Genomic DNA, 19190 nt, shown 5'->3' with positions numbered 1-19190 from the left:
CCACTCTTAATAGAAATATTAGTTACACTGGTTTATTGTTTTCTCCTCAGCTTAGTTGTACACCTGGAAAACAGTTTTGTTTAGCATAATCTCTTTTTTAACATTGGAGAAATATTGTACTTTAACAGTGTTGGAGCCTTTCGAGAAGCAGAACATATTCTGTTACTGCTGAGCCATGATGCCTTTAGTAGCGAAATCTGATCATGACTGAGCTTGCATCAGCAATTAGGGGAAAAAAAACTCACCATCACTGGTTTTACATTATCCAATAGAAGTGATGGATTACTTTTATGCGCTTGCCCCCATGTTTCCTTGCCACTGATTTCTAAAACGAAACAATTTATGTACTAATATATAATGCAACATAATAAGTGATTTAGTTTAATTGAATGCACTACTTCCTGGGTTTTTAATGCTAGAAGCTGTAGCTGTGGAATGTAGCACGAGTGTGTGTCCCAACACCCTGTGGCTCTGAGTGGGCTGCTCTAGTCAAGTCCTGACAGGAGCTGCAAAGCTTTGGTATGTGGACAATGAAATAACGTGCTAAAACTATTGCAACTTCAAAAATGAATTTTAATTGTACTTCTTTGGATAAAAAGAAAAGAAAAAATGGTGTAATTTACCAGATGCGTGCTTTATTTAAGTTTTGTGAAATATCCACAAATTTCTAAAGAGACTGATCAACATGCCTGCAGCTACATGAAACCAAATATCCTGCCAAAATAGTACCCAGAATCCACCACTGTGGGACTCTCTGCTGTGCTCACCGAGTTCTAACAATCCTTAGAATCTGCAACTGAACAACCTTGAGAAGTCAGATAAGAATTGCACTTGAACACTCACTTTACTCCAAGTTTTCATCTGTCCGTTTTTAGATTCATCTATGAAAGAATAAAATATATATAAATAAAAAAAAACACAGATCTTGGATCTGGAGTTCAGAAAGCAGCTGCAATAACTAAAAACCTCTGGACAAAATGTTTTATACCTTTGATCTGGAGCTGGCACAGGGAGTCTGGACACAACTACTTTAATCAAAGCAAAGGAAGTCTTAATGGTGCTTTAATCAAAGTGACAACAGAGTTGAAGAGTTCTTTTCATGTTTCACTATGAGTGTTACAATAACTTTTAAACACAAACTAATGGAACCATATTTGGCCTGAACAATTAGCCACTGGAGTCTTTTCTCCAAGCCAGTAACAATACCACTAGTAAGCTCAACAGTTTGGTCACTAATGAAGTGCTGATCTGCCTCTGTTTGCTGTTTGTGAAAAATCAGAGAAGTTCTTTCAACAGTTTAACAAGAAAACAACTTTGCACATAAAAAGCTACGGGTTAAATATATAAAGAACAAAATTGACACATCATGGAGTCTCTGACCACAGCAATCTAAAACGAGTGTCCTCCAAACGTTTTGTCACATAGGAAAAAAATGTCAAATCTAAGGTGCTCGTGGATAAAATAAATATAAGGAAACACAAAAAATAACACAAAAATTGGGTTGTGATTTTTTTTTTGGGGGGGGGGGATTAATAAAGTAGTCTTTTTTTTTTTTTTTTTTTTTCGTAGGAAAGGGATGTGAAAATGATTATAGATCCAAAAATTGTTGTACATGTTTGCCATATTAAAGAACGGCATCAAATTTTCAAATGCTTTCAGTCTCAATTGAAAATAATAGAAAAAAAAAATCTATTCCATGTCTATTATCTAGTTCAGATTTGATGATTCAAAATACTTCAGATTTTAAAAAAAAACATGATGATTAAATGCTTCAAAGACTGAAACAGATTTTATTTTAACATCAAATAGAGATATTGAATGCAAACTTCAGCAACATTGGCCAGTCATAGTTTAAGCCATCAAATGATTTTTTCTTTGTTCTTCCATATTAACCCATATTGAACATTATCACTGAAAACTCATATAGTGCCATCATGTTCTCATCCAATCTTACAATAAATAACTGAACTCAGTAAGAAGTACATGCCCTGAAGTGCAAGGTCTGGTTTTAGCATTTCCCTACACGGACTTGTGTTAATTATTTCAAATATAAAATGTATTATTTTTTTATTTTATAAAACATAATAAGTATGTTTTATAATGGAGGATAAATATTTAGCTGTTCCTGGTCATGCAGCAACATGCCCACACTAACAAAATGCACTGCTCTCTTTCGGTTTAGAATAACACACTACCAGGTAGAACATTGTACATGAAAAACTCATGATGCTCCAACATGGTATGTCTGAGTGTACTGACATCTTGTACACAATATTTACTACAGAAATCTGAGCAGCTCCCACTTACCAGAACTCTGTTCTCCACCTTGTCACCTTTGACCTCCAGCTGGACTTTACGCCTCAGGGCAAGTTTCACCCTTCGGCCCACCGCCTCCCGCACACTCTCTACAGCACACGGTAGAAAGGGACAAGAAAGCCCAATTAACACAATGACAGCCACAGGAAGGTCACATTACAACTAATTACACAATGGGGATGGGTGGAGGCAGGAGGAGGTTGGTGGAGGAGGGTTGATGTCACAGCCTGAAGCTTTGGTCGCTGGATATTCTTGTTGTATTTAACTCTGGCTGAGCCATAAAAGCATGCCTCAAGCTAATGGAGATATTTAAAGTGGAACCGATTTCTTCTTTAACCAGGATTCCAACATAAGATTTAATTTCGTGATTTTATGACATTTGTTTTTCTAAGCTTTTCAGCTCTATTCTCAGAGTGCAAACTTTTTATGATGTTATTCCTTATCCAGTTTTACGTCTGTTTGTTTTGCTGATACCCGCTCTATCCCTCAAATGCTGCCATATTCAGATGCTTCCTATTTAAACAAAGGATCAATAATAAGCCTTTGTGGGATTTTTTTTTATAAATAAAATAGTGTACTGAAACACAAAGCAGGTGCACAGGCAAGAGGGTGTCTTTGTGGGCCAAAAATGACAGCGAGTTTTGCAGTGCAGACACACAGTCAGCAAATAAAGAGAGCAGAAAAACATCTTCCTACTTAGAGATCAGCAGGGCCAATTTCCTGTCTAATTTGATTTGTCTAGTTGTTTAGATGTATACCCATCTACATATAAAACTAGAAACATAAAACACAGCTTTCATTCCAAAGAGCATCATGTTTCCAAGGAAATGGGTCCATAGAAAACTATTTTAACAATTCTTGAGTTGAGGTATGGAAGAGTGGAAAACTTTGTTTCTGACCCAACGGAAAAAAGATCCGAGGACAGATGGGAACCACGAGAGGGGGGGAGGGTAAAAATTGTAGGCAGCATTAAAACTGTCAGCTAGAGAGCAACAGAGGGAGAATGAGAAAGATGATGCAGAAAAGAGAGAATATCTCTCAAAGGGATGAACAGCAGACAAAATGTGGTACGGTTCAAGTGGAATGTGTGTTGTGAGTATAATGAGGCAGGAGAACTTGGGCCCGCCTTCATGACATCATGCCGAACTCCTCCTCTCCTAAGCCAGACACATGATGAGGTCATGTGGAGGATGAAAACATTACAGCATGAAGGAGCGCAGAGGCTGATCAGAAACACATGGGCATCTCTTCTAATATGAGGAGCCATGAATAGTTTATGACAACCTGTGAAAAAGTTCAGCATTTGCTCTCAAATGTATCCAGCTACTTCTCATGAGAGTCGAATAATAAGAACCATTTTCAACTTTCTTAAGATTTAATACCCGGTAGCAGAATAACTCTGAGACCAATATGACAACCCAACCCAGAGTTAAAAACACAGAACATGGTGTCGAAGTGTTACTGACTGACTGGATTCAAGCTGAACCTATGCAAAGAAAACACAATTTCCCATGTATGTCTCTATACAAACAGGTATCAGAGTGTCCACTTCAACAGTTGGTTAGTGTTATGGAATCAAAAGAGGGCAAACAAAGTTGATGTCAAGATCAACATACTCCTCCATGCGTTGTACTGTTTACCCTTAACATTTGTCAAAGGTCTGTTGACTACAGTACCTGACAATGTTATTCATAATTCTTTATTTTATATTTTGCCATTTATAACCATGAGGTTTAATCTACCTTTCTGGAATTTTATTTCATTGATCAAGAGAAAGCAGCAGCAAAAATAGATTCAACAGGGCACTTGTTTTTGGAATGCAGAAAATGCAAAACGTCTGTCCAAATGCTGCATTTAAGCAAACCTTTGAGTTTGTGTCATATGGCGACAGTAATATTCCAATGAGGATTGCAATTTGATATTCTGTGTAGCTTTAGTGTAGATCAGAGCATGTGGCAGCATAGGTAATAGGGCAAAGATGACAGTGTGCAGCTGTAATTGTAGTGGAAATTGATTGTACAAAGAACTGAGATAAGGGTGCAAAATACAAATCGCTCTCATGTCCTACTTTGGGTTGACCAATCAAATCCATCAAATAAGATCCCAATAAGCTGAACTGAAGTTTGCTGTACTTAGTTGTATTATGTCAAATTTAAAAACCTTCAAGGGATAGAGGAGTACGGTGTACCGATTTATCAGCCAACTGATTTATCAGCACCAAGCTCCTTAATTTTGGGGGATCAGTGATTGGCCAATACCTACACATGAAGCTGATCTAATCTACCTCAGCAAAGGTCTAAATATCCACCACTGTCCTCCTCTGCTCTCCCATGAGAGATAGATAGACTGACCCACCAGCTCATGTTTATATGTTTGCAGTTTCTAATTGTCAACTATTGCCAACTAAGCGGCTTACTTGTTATATTTAACAACATTTCAGATAAAAAATTTGGTATCAGCCAAAATCTGAATCGGAACATCATACTTCAAAAGATTGGCAGTCAACCAGAAAATCGGAGCACCCCTAGATAGGAGTATTGTTACAAGGCATGCTAGCATGTCCAAAGTTTCTGCAGTTTTCTATAAAACTTGAGGAAAAACTGAAAGGAAAATATGCATATGTGAGATCGATTTAGGTCTGTATACCAAGGTCTACTCTCTTCAATTCCCCTATTGTTTAAATGTTTTATTGGATCAGCATCGCAGCACAAAAATGATAAATCTGATGAGTTGCTTCAGTTTTTAATTACTGATGATAAGCAGCGTCAAGCCATTCTGACCTATTCCACGGGTAACAAAAAGGTCCATTCATCACTCCATCCTGAGAAATACAGTGTGAGATTGAGCTGTAGACAGCGTAACAGACAGCACGGGGTCATGAGTCAGCTTCACAGATTTAGTTTCATAATAACCGCCATATGGATGAAATAGATGCATACACTGTATCCTAAGAGCATCTGGACCCAAGGTTTCAACTTTGCAACTGGAATTACTTGTAAAACGTTGATATTTTAAAAGCATTTGTTTTATCCATCAAAATGGGTATTGATTTAGTATCTGTGTCACCTAGGAAGATTCATTCAACAAGAAGTGGGCTAAAACTGCAGATCCCAACAGCTTTACTCCAATGTTATGCAATTCCAAAGGTTAAACTCATGCTTAACTACTATCAAGAGGACAATGTTTGGGTTACTTTTTGCTGCAAATTTGCAATGATTTACTGTTCTTTTTGAGACTCAATCATCCAGGCAAGTCTGTTGATAATATCTCACAATCCAAAGGAATTTCACAGGGCACACCCCTTTTCCAAAGCCCTGGCTTCACTCCTTCAGATAAGGAAGTTGGAGAGGAGAAACTTTTAGGTAGCCAGCCAAACCCTGAGGGCATGAAAACAACTTTTCACTGAAAGGCAGAAAAAGTAAAAAAAAAAAAACGTGAAACAAGGAATTTTTTTCTCTAGTTTATAATCGCTGTTTTCCCACATCTGTTAAGTATAGTGTTATGATTTGTGTTTGTTAATTTGTGACACTAAACAACATGCATATCCTATTTTATTTTTGTCACTCTGTTCATCATGAGTTTCTGGTAACTGTTTTAAATCTAAAAGCATCTGGTTCTCATAAAACATGTCAACATCATTAATTTATATTTATAGCTTAAGTTTTGATCAAGAGAAATATTTAACTTTAAAACAAAGTAAAACTTTAAAGATATTTGTTATTATTTGTCAAAAAAAATGTCTAACTCTTGGTGTTTTGGGTTAGAAAACTAACACAAAGACCCTCTCTCTAATTAAGTGACGTTTAAGAGTGGCAGTGTTGGCTCTCGAAGTTCAACTTACCGAACAACTCGTTGGAAATGTTTTTCTCCTCCGTCATGATTTCTTCTGTCGAGATAAACACCGAACTTCAGGCCGGTGACGAAGGAAATAGAAACTGGACGAAAGTAGAAGAAAAGTGGCCGAAGACGAACCTCCAACCAAAGTCGGCTATAAACGGTGTAAGCCCCGTTTTCTTTGGTTACCTGTCGACACCCTGCTTACCTAATAACTGCTCCTGTCCGCTATCATCTCTGCAAGACTGATACTCACAACGCAATTCACATTTGAATTACAACAGTGGGGAGAAGTTTAAAAGGGGCGAAGACGTACATGAAAGATGCTTTTCATATCAGACTTGTATGGAAAAGTGTCGACAGTCGGCGCGTGTACGAAAACAAATCACGCAGACTCACTTCTTCATTCTTGCAAACTTCAGGGAGACCTCCTCTCATTTCTTTTTCCGTTCACTTGGTTTGTTTATGCTGATAAGAATGGAAGGACAGGGACACCTGGCGGTCATTTCTGTGAATAACAAGATATTATGGAACAAGACGGATCCTTTACTAACAGTGGGAAATTTCAAATTGAATGTATTTGGGGCCTTTTTTTGTCAGAACTGTCAAAAATGTTATTTGTGGAAGGCTCATAGTCAGACGCTAATTAACAATAGAGTGCATATAGATCAGTTTCTTTTAAATAATAGTTCTTAGTATACTAAGTTTATTTCTATAACTATTTCTTTGATCATGGTTTATAACTTTTAGATTTTTTATGTTCTTAAAATATACTTTTTTATTTTTATGCTGTTCATTTATTTATTTGGTTTTTACCATAATTTTAAGGCAAAACCATAGAATTATGTAAAATACTGTGTAAATTATGGTGCTGTTTGTCTTTCTTGACCATCACCGTTCCAGTATATTTATTTGTAGATAAATGTAAGGCTGTTAAGTGGAACAGCAAGAAGAGTTTGAACACTGCATATTTGCATGTTTTTGTCAGTGCATGTATGGGTTCCCTCTTGCTTCCTTCTGTGGTTCAAAAACATGCATGTTGAGAAATTAAGACATGTGTGACATGCATGTTTGCATAGTTATTGTGTTACTTTGTGATGGTGTGATGATCTGCCCAGGTTGTACCAACTGAGCACCAGATGCAAACACCAGTTCATTGTATGACATATACATTTTGACAAATAATGTCTGGATTACGTTTAGTCACTAGATGGAGAGAAAGTGCCTTGGATATTCCTTCAAAACTAGGTTCACTCCAACTGTACTTCAAATTTAAAGAAAAATGCTCCTTAGCTGAATGAAACTTCATTCAATGAAACTTCATTCAGTTAAAGGAAAATAACTGAATGATTTATTTCATTATTTATGCACCATTCTGTTTCATAAAATGGATGAATTGAATTTCTTTTAAGCAAATTACAAGACAAAAGAGATTAGGTTTCTGTTATGCATTATCAGTGTTTCTTAAACATTTGTATTTTATATATTTAGTGCAACACTGTTGCGTGCCTATTTATTTGGTGTGTCTGACTGATTTTATCACTAGATGGCGACAAAATGTTCAAGATAATCTGTGCTCATTGAACAGAATTAAATCCAGCTTTGGGTTCATCAGTGCAGTTACTCTTGAAGCAGTTTTGAACACAAAATGTTACCGAAGTGTTTGCTGATGTTAAAAACTTCAATCTTATCTTTCACTGACATAACTAAAGTTAATAGGGTACATCCAGAATGAACAGAGATGTTTCCTTTGTTTGTGGTTTAGTTCTATTGACTTGGGTAATGTTAAGTCTCTCAATACAAATATCTTCACCTTCCTAAATAATGGAATAAATCATGTTTTGCCTAAATAAATTTTTGCAAAAAAGAAAAACTAAAGAAAAAAGGAAAAAGAAAACAACCGCCTTTTTACTGCTGAAAGATTATTTGAAAAATAAAAATAATGTTTATTTATTTCATTTGACTCCAGACTTTCAAACTGTAAGGACGTTGAAGACCCAGACAGCAGAGTGCGTAGGAGCATTAGTAGTCAAGGTCAGCTGAAGATCAAGAAAATAGTGATTTATGTTCTGACAAAAGCAAACAGCACTGAAGCAAAACTTCTGCTGCAGACTGTCTGAACAAGCATTTGATAGTAAATGGCTTCACATAAATACTAATTACAAGAGAGAGAAAAGCTTTTGTATTATTATTATTCATTTTCTCTGAAAAATGACGCTCAAATATGTAAACATATGTGAACAACAGTTATAGATCACTGACGGGAAGTTCCACGGCTTACTGATGCGTTTGTGTGTTTATTACAAAATTAATATTTTCAAAATTTGGAACTCAAGATGATGTTAGGAAACATCCCTTTTTGACCACTGCAGGTGTTTTTCTTTTTTCTTTCATTTTCATGTGTGTGACTGATTTCAGAACTTTGATTTTGACTGGTTATTCCCATAATAGGATTTCTACAAACTTCCCTCCAGTTAGTAGGTACCGTTTCTCACAAATGACTCATCCTCATTATAGGTAATGCATTCTTGAATGGCACTTGAGTTACTGACAGCTTGGATGTTAACAAGCGTTCTAAAAGTAATCAGTTGAATAATAGGAAGCACTTTTCAAGGGACCAGATGCATGGGTGCAACATTTCCTGTCTCTTGCAAGATATTTGCATTCAAATAACATAACACCACTGGGTTTTCTGTACTGGACAGAAGAAACAATCCATCTTTGTGTTTCAGTCAAAGCTTTGACGCAATCATTGGTGTGGCGCCCCTATGCTGTTTTCCTTACTGGAAAACTGCGTAGCACTACCTTGTGACAGCATTCCCCAATTCTTCTCTACTTCCTGTAAAAAAAGAAAAAGCCCTTATTCAAAAAGGCTGGTTGGGAAGAAGCCCTATAAAGCAACAAAGCACAGGATTCACTGCCTTGCAGAAGTGTCCCTACCCCTGGGACTTTTTTTTATATTTTGTGTGATGGGATGCAGTCTTTTTCAAATAAATGACTTCGGAAAAAAGGTAAAAAAACAAAAACAAAAAAAAAAACAATAATTATGTCACAACCTTGCTGTAGGGACTTTCTGTAAACAAATGAAAGGTACCGCATACTTATAAGATAGACAGAAATTAGGCATATTCAGAAATTCTCCAGGGTTTTGGTTTCTTATGTTGCTTAGAGATGGAAATATTTATAAAAATTTGACACAGGTGTTCCACAGAGAGAAACTGTAGAGCCTCTTGTTTTCAAATGTTGTTAATATCCAAACAGTAACAGGTCAAATGAACAAATGTGGCACAAAAACTGAAACAACACAACAAAAATAACTAAATTTGTCAATTTTATGGTACCTAAAAACTACTTTATTCTTAGTTTTCCCAATATTTTTGTTAAATGATTGAAATGACTGGTTAGAATGTACTCCATTAAAACTCTGTTTCTTTTTATCTTTCTAATGTCCTTGACATTTTCTCAAGCTCTGTAGTGTGTAAGTGTATGACTGTGTGTTGAGATGAATAATCATAATGGTCACCAATGTAGTTATGTTTTAAAAATCACCTTTCGTCAAAGAGCAGATAAGTGCAAAACAATGACTTAGACTGCCGCTTAGACATTTCATTTTGCAATAAGAGGACATTTATCTGTATGAAGCTGTTTTGGTTAATCATTATGTTTTAACTATTACATGTTAGTGAGATCAACACTATGATTCACTTATTACCATTAAACTGTCTGCTCTACAGACCCTATTTGACCAGAATGAGGTCAGCAGAAGTTTCATAATGTGGTTGTGCAGAAAATGAGTGGTTTGGCATAGCCTGTCTGTGGCCTGCATCACTTTTCACTTTTTATGCTTCTTCATAGGCTCCAAATTCCCACAGGGCTGACACACAAGCCCTGAAATGAATAGAGAAAAAAAACAGATGGATGGAGTAATACATAAATAGATTCAGTGCCTAGTGGGTTTCATATATAACCAAGAACACTAAAGAATCTATTGCTGAGATGTTAGTTTTGGGAAAAGTAGCAATAGTTTGTGGTAAACCTCAAAGATCAAATCCCCTCCATTATTGAATGACAGTCTTCCCACTGGGTTGGCTATTTAGAACCGTTGTGTCCATCATTTGTTCTCAGATGACAATGAAGTTTACAGTTGTCATCAGACATTTATTTAAACTCGGCATGGGCGTAATTATTTCTTTGAACAGTAAAAATAAATAATTGTACGACAATTATCTATAATTCTCATACACACATTAGACACTTTCTTTGGTACACTTTGCTAGTAAGGGTCGAATCCATGTTTCCCATCACAACTGCCTTAATCGCTTGTGATGGAAAGTAACTGTTTGCCACTCATGTTACTAATCTTCTATTCAACCACATCCCAACTCTATTGGTTTGGTGAATGTGGAGGCTTATGGTGGCTGTGGAAAACGGCTGACTCAGTGATGTTTAAGTCATCAGTTTGAGAGAATTTTCAGCCTTGTAATAAAGATGCATTACCTTACAATGAGTACACAGTGGTGCTGCAATGACATTTTCAGCAATACACTATTCAAGAATGCTGTAGCACTTAAATCGACAAAGGAATGCCAGGAAAATAACCAGACCACAACCAGAACCCAAAACCATTGATGTAAGCAGGATGGATCAATGCTTTCCTGATGGTTATACTAAATTCTAACCCTGTCATCTGAGTACTGCAGCTGAAACTGAGACCTATTGGACCAGGGAATAGTTTTCCAATCTTTGGTCCATTTTGCAGAGTTTGTGAGAATTGTAGTTTAGTTTCCTGTTGGTTAGATACTGGTGTGGCACCTGGTGTGGTTCTCTGCTGCTGTAGCCGATCTGCTTCAGCGTTCGGCATGCTTTGCTACTAGTGTTTTTATGTCTTTAAATATCATGTTTTTTTTTTTTCTTTTCTTTTAGGATGTGTCACTAAACTAGGTTTGTGAAAAGTCCCAGTAAAACTTCCAGCTTCTCCACCCAATCCCACAATTATCAAATGCAGAGTGTCTCATAAACACAACAGTCCGGCACAAAAAAAATGTTTTTTTTTTCATATGTTTATGGATTCATGCATCTGTGGGTTTTCCCTTGTACACCAAAACAGAAAAACATTTGATGAACCTTTATATTCCACGACTCGTAAACTGCAGTGGCATTGCAGGACATATCCGGTTCACAGGATTTTGTGTCCAAGGAAGTTTGAAAGGCAAATTAGAGGTGATGATTTTGCATAGCAGGATATACACGAAGTGTTTATAAGTCACAAATTGGTGAATGTTTAAAATTAACTGGACGACTAAAGTCCAATATTTCTTGCCACAAACAATCATCTTCACACATCTTCAGAAAGAAAAAAACAGACTTAAAGATGGATAAAAAAAATATATTTGGATGAATTGTACTTGATATTTCTCACTTTCTTGAACATGATGTGAAGTTAAATGTCTTAGTTATTAATTCTAGTTAATCTCACAGTAGCAGTAGGTTATGGTAAAAAAAAAAGTCTATTTTTAGGGACTTGGCATCAGTAGAAACACACACACTCATTTGACTGACAAAATTTGGATGACTAATTGTTCTGCTGAAAAGTTAATTTTCAGCAGAACAATCTAAGATTAACAGCCATGTAATTTTACATTTTACATTTTCCAACTCACTAGTAGATTAGAGTGAGTCATATTTAAAGACAGACATTTGTGCCATCATGATTGATAAAAAAGCTGTTTTGTTTTTTACTGTGTAGTATTTCTTATTTCTGATAGCAAATTGCATTGTTGGGGCTTACAAGCAGCTTCAATCTGCTAGAAAAAATTTACTAGGTCTGTTTTTCACAGCTTTGTTGGGTATGAATGTTACTGTAGTAACCGGTTACTATAGTAACACGATACATTTAGGTTATCACCTAATGCCTCTCTTGACAGTGTCTCCTTGTGTAAGTTGAACTGGATTTGCATTGTGTAAATATGGTGTCTGTGCTGGCATCAAAGGAAATGTGGGTTGGGTTTTTCTACTTTCCTTGTCTGTTTTTTTTTTTTATAAGAGCTGTGCATGAACATTAGCAACAAAAAAAAATGACTCACATGGAAATCAATTAGATTTAAATTGTAGCAATTCATTAATGGCAGTGTATAATGGTATGTAAAGGCCAAACTGTAAAACTTCATCTGAGCTCAGTGTCATATTGTTTCCATTACTTTTTTAAAATACTATAGTCATTCTGAGTATGCTTACAAAAATGGTGATTCCTCCTCTCACATGCAACCTGCTTTGTTATCATGTGACATTTAAGGGAAGAAAACTTAATCATATGCCATGTGTTTCTTAAGTCATGTAATAAACCAAACTGATGTCCACTTATTGCCTTCTTGTGAAGGAGGAAAAAGATAAAATTATTAAATCTAAAGCCAACTAACACGGACCTGACCGTTTTGTTTATTTACCTAGAGCCTGACAAGGTAATGGGTAGACTCCTTAAAGTCTGTGTCAGGGCCGTGCAGAGACCACTAAAAGGGCAGGTGCTCAACAACAAAAAAGGGCACATCTAACCGCCTTCTTATACAGAATATTAACAAAGCCACACAGCTTTCAGAGTTTAATAAACAATGATAAATTACAAAATTGTGAGATATACAATCAAAGCTAACAAACATCTCTATATAGAGCATAACACTATGTAAGATATTTTATTAGTAATTTCTTTCTGCAGGTCTATTTTGTTATAGGAAAGTATTGCAATATTCAAACAAATTTAGCAAGATATGTAAATCAGAGCTGGACCAGACATATTTTGTCTTTACAGAATTACACTATTAAAAATATAAACAAGGGCACAATGCAACCTTTTAGTGGACTGTAACCTATAAAAAAACCAGCTGCCTATTTGCTGCAGTGGAGATGAAGATGGTCCATTCAGGAAAGCAGAGCTGCATCAAACTTTAACATGGAACTGCAGAAAAAAAAAACAAAAGCAAAAATTTAATTGTTAATGCATGTCACCATGAGAAAAGCCTACTGAGTTTTACTTAAAAATTTTTTTTTTATTTAAATCACACATTTTTGACTCATGAAGTTAACTTTCTTTTTTGCAAAACAAACTTATTTGCGCATGTCATTAATCTTTTCTTGCTATTCTAAGTTTTGTTTGTGACTCAAAGTTTTGCTTGTGATTCTCACATGATATATCTATCATGGTAATTCAGGGTGAGTTATTTTTAATTCTAAATGAATATCCTTGTTGGACTATTATTTAAGTGCTATTCTCTTTCAAGACACATTTACCTAATGCCAGAATAAATGCGATGTACATTATGCAGCAAAGGAAATTAGAAGATCGGACATATATCCATTATGGAGATAAGTTTTGGACGGGCGATGTGCCTCATATACAGGGAAGAAGCTTTTCAGTTATCTAGCTTTGCTAGCAAAGTCGTTAGCTAGCAGCTAGCTAATAGCACAACAGCAACCTAATGTCTGTATGATAAAAATACTGAACAGATAGATAAGAACAGTTTTTCCTCACCTGGCTGTCTCCTCCCGTTCAGTAGTTCTTCAGAGAAAGAAAGACGCAGAGGCCTGTCAGTGTCTGTTGTATTTCATTACCTCTCTGCTTAAACCGGTACTCTGTGCTGAAGCAGAAACGATACTTCAACGTTTTCCGTCATCTGACAAGTAGCAGGTCTACTCCACTTTATTCACCAAAAACGTTATGTTGACAAAAAGAAACAAAAAAGCAAATAATTTTAGTACATGTTTTTATGTGTCAGAAGAGGGCTCAGGAAATAATAATACAAAAAAATAAATAAATAAAAAAAAAATAAAAAAATGACCAAAAAGGCACTTGGGGGCAAGGAGCAAAAAGGGCAGGTGCTCAAGCACTCAAGCACTCCCCCTCTGCACGTGCCTGGTCTGTGTGATATTTTTTATTGAAATGTTGAACTTATCTTTTATTTAGCAGAAGGTTCCCAAACTCTGGAAATAATCTATGATTATTCTGGTGGTAAAAAGAAACAAACAAACAAAAACAAAACTTTTCAAAAGAATCAATGGCTTTGATATCTATTGTGAAAAAGCCAATACACAGCTTTTTATTTGTGTATTTTATTTAATGAATGCAACAGTATAAACAGTCAAATCAACACTGAAATGGTTCATCAGCTATAAAGTCAGCATTTTTGTTTAGGTATTTGGGTAACCAGAAAAAACCCTGAAAGCAAACTTTAACACTAAGAGTTGGATCTGTCTGCAGTTTTGTTTTGTGACAAAAGGCACATTTACTTTGCACATCTTTAACAGAAGTGTCATTAGGTGTTTATAGCATGCTGGCTGAGCATGTAGAGGAAGCTGAGTAGACTTTAGGTAAGAAACAAGAGCAGGAAATAAAAATGTCACATGCTCAGAAGATACTGGGTAAAACCTGTTTTTTTGTGTTGCAAAGTTGGTTTGCAACACAGCATGCAAAAATACACTGAGGTATAAAGAAAATGAAACCAAAATTCCTCTTTCACTTCTGGCTTCGAGGCATTACCTTGTGATTTGCATCCAGGAAAAACACCTTATTAAACTAATGACAAGGTTTCAGTGTTCGCTGCTTAGGTGTGCCACAGACATAACCACATAATGAAAGACGTTACAAATAAAACACGTCATTGTCTGTATTCATCTGTTTCATCTCTCACTTGGACTTTTTTCCACAGTCCAGAGACTAAACATTTGTACAGCTTTTACTGAAGATAGTTTAAAACTAGTTAAATCAATGTAATTCTGATAGGATGCTGCCATAACGTAAAACCAAATACTGTTGTATATCTGTTTTGTTTGAAACTTCCTTTTCCATCATATTACTGTCACCTTCCAAAAATTATTGAATCAGTCATTTTGTGCCAAAGATGATGTTTGCGGGGGGGGGGCCTCTTTTTTTTTTTTTTTTTTTTTTTAACAAAAGATGACTTAGGCAAAATAATCACTTTTGGCAAACACTTGGGTCAATATTTTACAAAGGTGACAAATTATGTATATCAAATCAAATCAAATTTGATTTGTATAACACATTTCAGCAGCAAGGCATTTCAAGGTGCTTTACATAATTAAAGAAAAAATAAAAACAGCATGTGACATTGAATAAACAGTAAGAAAGAGAAAGAGATTTTGAAAAAAGAAAAAGATTAAAAATAAAAAATAAAAACATACTTTTGTTATGGAATTTAAGCGCCTGTCGTCGCTGGACTCCGCCGTCTGTTTAATTATCCAGGCCCCGTCGCCTAACAGGACGGAATTTACAGATTTTTAGTCAAAACGCCATTTAACAAGGATTCTGACACCTCAGAGTTTTATTTAAAACGCCATTTAAAAGAAATTAATAAATAGATAAAAAGTAAAGATAAAAACATTAAAAACATCGAAGACATTAAAACCCACACTCTAATCCTGATTTAGCCATAAGCAACTCTAAACAGGTGGGTTTTAAGTTGAGATTTAAAGGCACCCATTATATGTTCAAAATAAACTAACAAACTAAACTATTTATGTCTGGCTTCGTTCTACTGCTTACGTTTAGTTTATAAAATCTCTGTGATCTCACTTTACTTGGAAATCCTGCTGCTTCGCTTTGGATGCACACAACTTGAAACTGATGATTCAGAAAATGACTATCATGAATGGCATTCCTCATTGTACCTCTTCAACTAAGTCATTTCTCAGTAAGCCAAGGACAGTTCCGAGATGTCCTAATTCTTCCAAACACAACTCACATTACTGCAGATTACTAAAGGATATTTCTGTTATATTGTATTTCTTGCTTGGAGGATTTGAAGGATATTTATAGGCAGACCCAGAACACCATGGCCCCTCTGGCCTTGGAATGAGCCAAAATAAGCTACACAGAGTTCACTGAGCCAGCGGTATCCAGGTTTCCCGTCTGATTCTGTAATTCTATCTTGGATAAGTGGAAACAAAATGGGTACATGGATGGTTAGTTTTCTATGCCACAGAAATAATTTTCATGCAGAGTTGATTTCTTTTCTCTTAAAATAACTGAATTCTTTAAAATGTAAAAGTCATGTAGACAAATCATATGTTATAAAACACCCACAAGGCTGTTGTTTCTAAGTTAGAGTGTTATTCGGATAGCTCTCTGTATATTTCCACTGAAGACCGAGCTGATGTCTAATAGCATGCTGTGTAAAACAAATGTTGCCCAAATGGCTTACTGAGAGACTGTAGTAAGTGGTGAAACAAATTCTTGTCATGAAATCTAACAATACTAATAATGATATAACCACGAGGCTGCTTGTCAAAGAGGTTTTGCAAAGGTTTTTCCAGTGACTTCATCTGGTGAATTAAGACTAACTTATTACTAAAGAGTATGACTCTTAAATTCTTAACGTGCTTAGTTGTTGTGCTGACTCAGCTGATTTCTTGTTTGGCTGGCTGTCAAGTAGTTTTCCACTTTTAAAAGTTGTCAAACTTCTGAGTTGTTTATGAAGCAAACTTTTGAGTATCTATTTGCCAGACAGACAAGCAACTTGTAAGCACTCTAAGAGTAATTGTAGGTAAAGGTGCTAAAATGAGCATGTTTCTCTGGTTTTAGGGAATTTGTAATTTATTCCATCACCTCTAATACTTTCAGTTGTGCTGAACATAGAAGTAATACACCAAATAGATTATTTAAAATACAGTAAAGGATTTTTAAAACGTACTTTGTTTATTTCTTCTTGCCTAATTCAAGATATTGTACAGTATATTGTCTTGTGACTTGGAGGAAATACTACCCACCCTTTTAGGCTTACTCATATATGTTCTTTAATGACTTTCATTTTACTGTGTTGCAAAGTTTGACTGATCAATCCTTTTTAAAAAAAGAAATGAAAGAAAATATTTTAACACAATGAACAAATGTTATAAGAATGAAAGTTATCTGTATTACATTTATGATTAGTTATTTTTGTTGTTGTTGTTGTTTTTTTTATCAGAAAACTTTAACACAAACTTGTTTTACCTGTACTGGTAAAATAAGGAATTAGAGTCAGTAGTCTTGTGACCTACATGGTGACAGTTTTGAAATTAATAAAGTCATAACAGCATCAGTGTCAGAGTGGGGAAGTCGCTGAGAAGAAGAGGAAACATTTACTGAGCAGGAAATCATTCTAAGCATAAGTGTTTGCTAACTACATGTGCTAAGTGTGACTAAGCATTTGTCGGTATGAAATGTGAGCTGTTACTAATAGAGTATTTTTTTACATTTATGTAGCTCAAAATTATTCAAAATTTCCTTCACCCAAAGAGATAGTGAAGAGAGTTTTTTTTTTCATTTGTATTTTTATTTAACTCATAAGAAAGAAATATAGGAAACTATTTGTACCATTTGTGATATTTAACAAAATAAATATCTTAATTTGAAGAACAGCAATCGGACTGCTGACCAGGGTTTTGCATGGATTCCATTTTATTATTTGAGTTTTGCTGATATTTTGAAGATAAGTTTATAAATATTTGAGGGTTGAAGACCCAATTGTCATCACCCTAGTTTTTAAATCCCTCCACAGATACTCCATTTGATTGAAGTCCGAACTTTGACTGAACCACTCCAAAACTTAAAGGTCACTTCAAATCAAAATAAGTATGTTCCTAAAATTCAAAATAACAGCAAAAAAAGAACCGGTTAAGTTTAAGTTTCTTCATAAAAATAGAGACATAAGGAGGAGCCGAATCAATTTGGAAATTATTTGCATCAGCACTGCTAACCCATTTAATCCCACCTGCAACATTTGTTGCCAGACTTTTTTTTTTTTTTTTTTTTTTTTTTTTAGTTTTGGAAGCTCTCACAGTGTTGTTTTGGCGTTTAGCAGCTAATTGAAGTTTTAAAATAAAATAAGAGATTGTATACTCTAAGCAACATCAGCGTCATGTAGCTAGAGCGAATGATCACATGACCAGACCTCTTTACTTCCTGCCAGTAATGCTGGAGGTAGATGTCTGTCTCAAACTTGTACAAGAAGAAGTCAGTAAAATATTTAATAAATAAATATATAACTAAAATATTTTGAGCATGTCTTTAAAGGGTCTTCTGCTGATGTTTAATGAACATTTTATTCCAGCATGCATCTTTTAATCATACGAAGAGTAAATGTAACAATTGTAGCATACTACTTACTAGACATCACTATGCAAGGTGTCAAATGAGGTTTGGCTGTTTATTCTAATTCTTGTTTTTACACACAACTTGAAACTATCAGATATTTTAGATCTGCTAGACATGAAAAAACCTCAAAATGATGTCTTCTACATCACTGTTTTTCTCACAGTGGAAAAAGAGCCCCTCAACACAGTATCTCCCCATAGGGGGCGCCTATGCTCAGTGCACTAAATAAAGACTCCTGTAACTGTGCCTTGTTATAATAAAGGTTAACCATGTCACTGTTTTTCTTGCCTTTTTATATGTGTAAATACGTCAGCAACAATTGCTGCCGAGTATAAAATGGAAATTTTCACTAACATAACCAACATAAAATGTAATTATTCATATGTGTTAGGGAGGTCTAAGGACTGAAATACATGCCTTTAGTTTGCAGGGGAAATTTGGGATTAAGTTGGTATGTAATTATAATTTTGATGATGGCATTTAACAAAATATAATGTTTGCTGATTTTTTCTCAATTAGTGACTATATCATGTTTTTTGGTGTAAAGGACTTGTTGCTGAAATATGATATACAGATAAACTTGACTTGACTTGACTTGTCTTGACTTAATGGGTGTCTTCATGCTGAAACTAGTTCTAAAGGTATTTTAACAGTTGTATAAACCATACATGACTCTTCATGTGGGGCAGTTGTAGGTCGTTTACTGTTAGGAAGCAATTCTTCTGGTCAGAAGCACACTTCAGGATATTCCTGTTTCCTTTTCTCTGAAAAGGTTCTACTTCCTTTAATAGACCGATGGTTTACAAGAAGTGCTGAGGAGATGGAATGTAAACAGGTTTAAAGTTCAGAAGGAGGAAAAGGAAAAAAAAAATAGCTAAAAAAAACCGTCTTTAATCATAAA

At 35.3% G+C, this 19190-nt stretch overlaps 1 protein-coding gene across 1 annotated transcript in view; it reads right to left on the bottom strand.

Annotated features, from left to right (window-relative positions):
• carmil1 (capping protein regulator and myosin 1 linker 1) overlaps positions 1-6625 on the bottom strand; it is a 30488-nt gene extending 23863 nt beyond the window's left edge. The window contains exons 1-2 of the mRNA XM_088010432.1: positions 6158-6625; positions 2308-2405 (exon numbers count right to left, since the gene is read on the bottom strand). Coding sequence (XP_087866558.1) covers positions 2308-2405; positions 6158-6194 — 135 coding nt within the window. The 5' untranslated portion in view covers positions 6195-6625. The remainder of the gene's footprint in view (positions 1-2307; positions 2406-6157) is intronic.
• Positions 6626-19190: the final 12565 nt, after the last annotated feature.

This window comes from Poecilia mexicana, unplaced genomic scaffold, assembly GCF_051168715.1.
Source record: "Poecilia mexicana isolate PSO_F unplaced genomic scaffold, ASM5116871v1 scaffold_11, whole genome shotgun sequence".
Lineage (NCBI taxonomy): Eukaryota > Metazoa > Chordata > Actinopteri > Cyprinodontiformes > Poeciliidae > Poecilia > Poecilia mexicana.
This window is presented reverse-complemented; position numbering and strand designations above follow the sequence as displayed.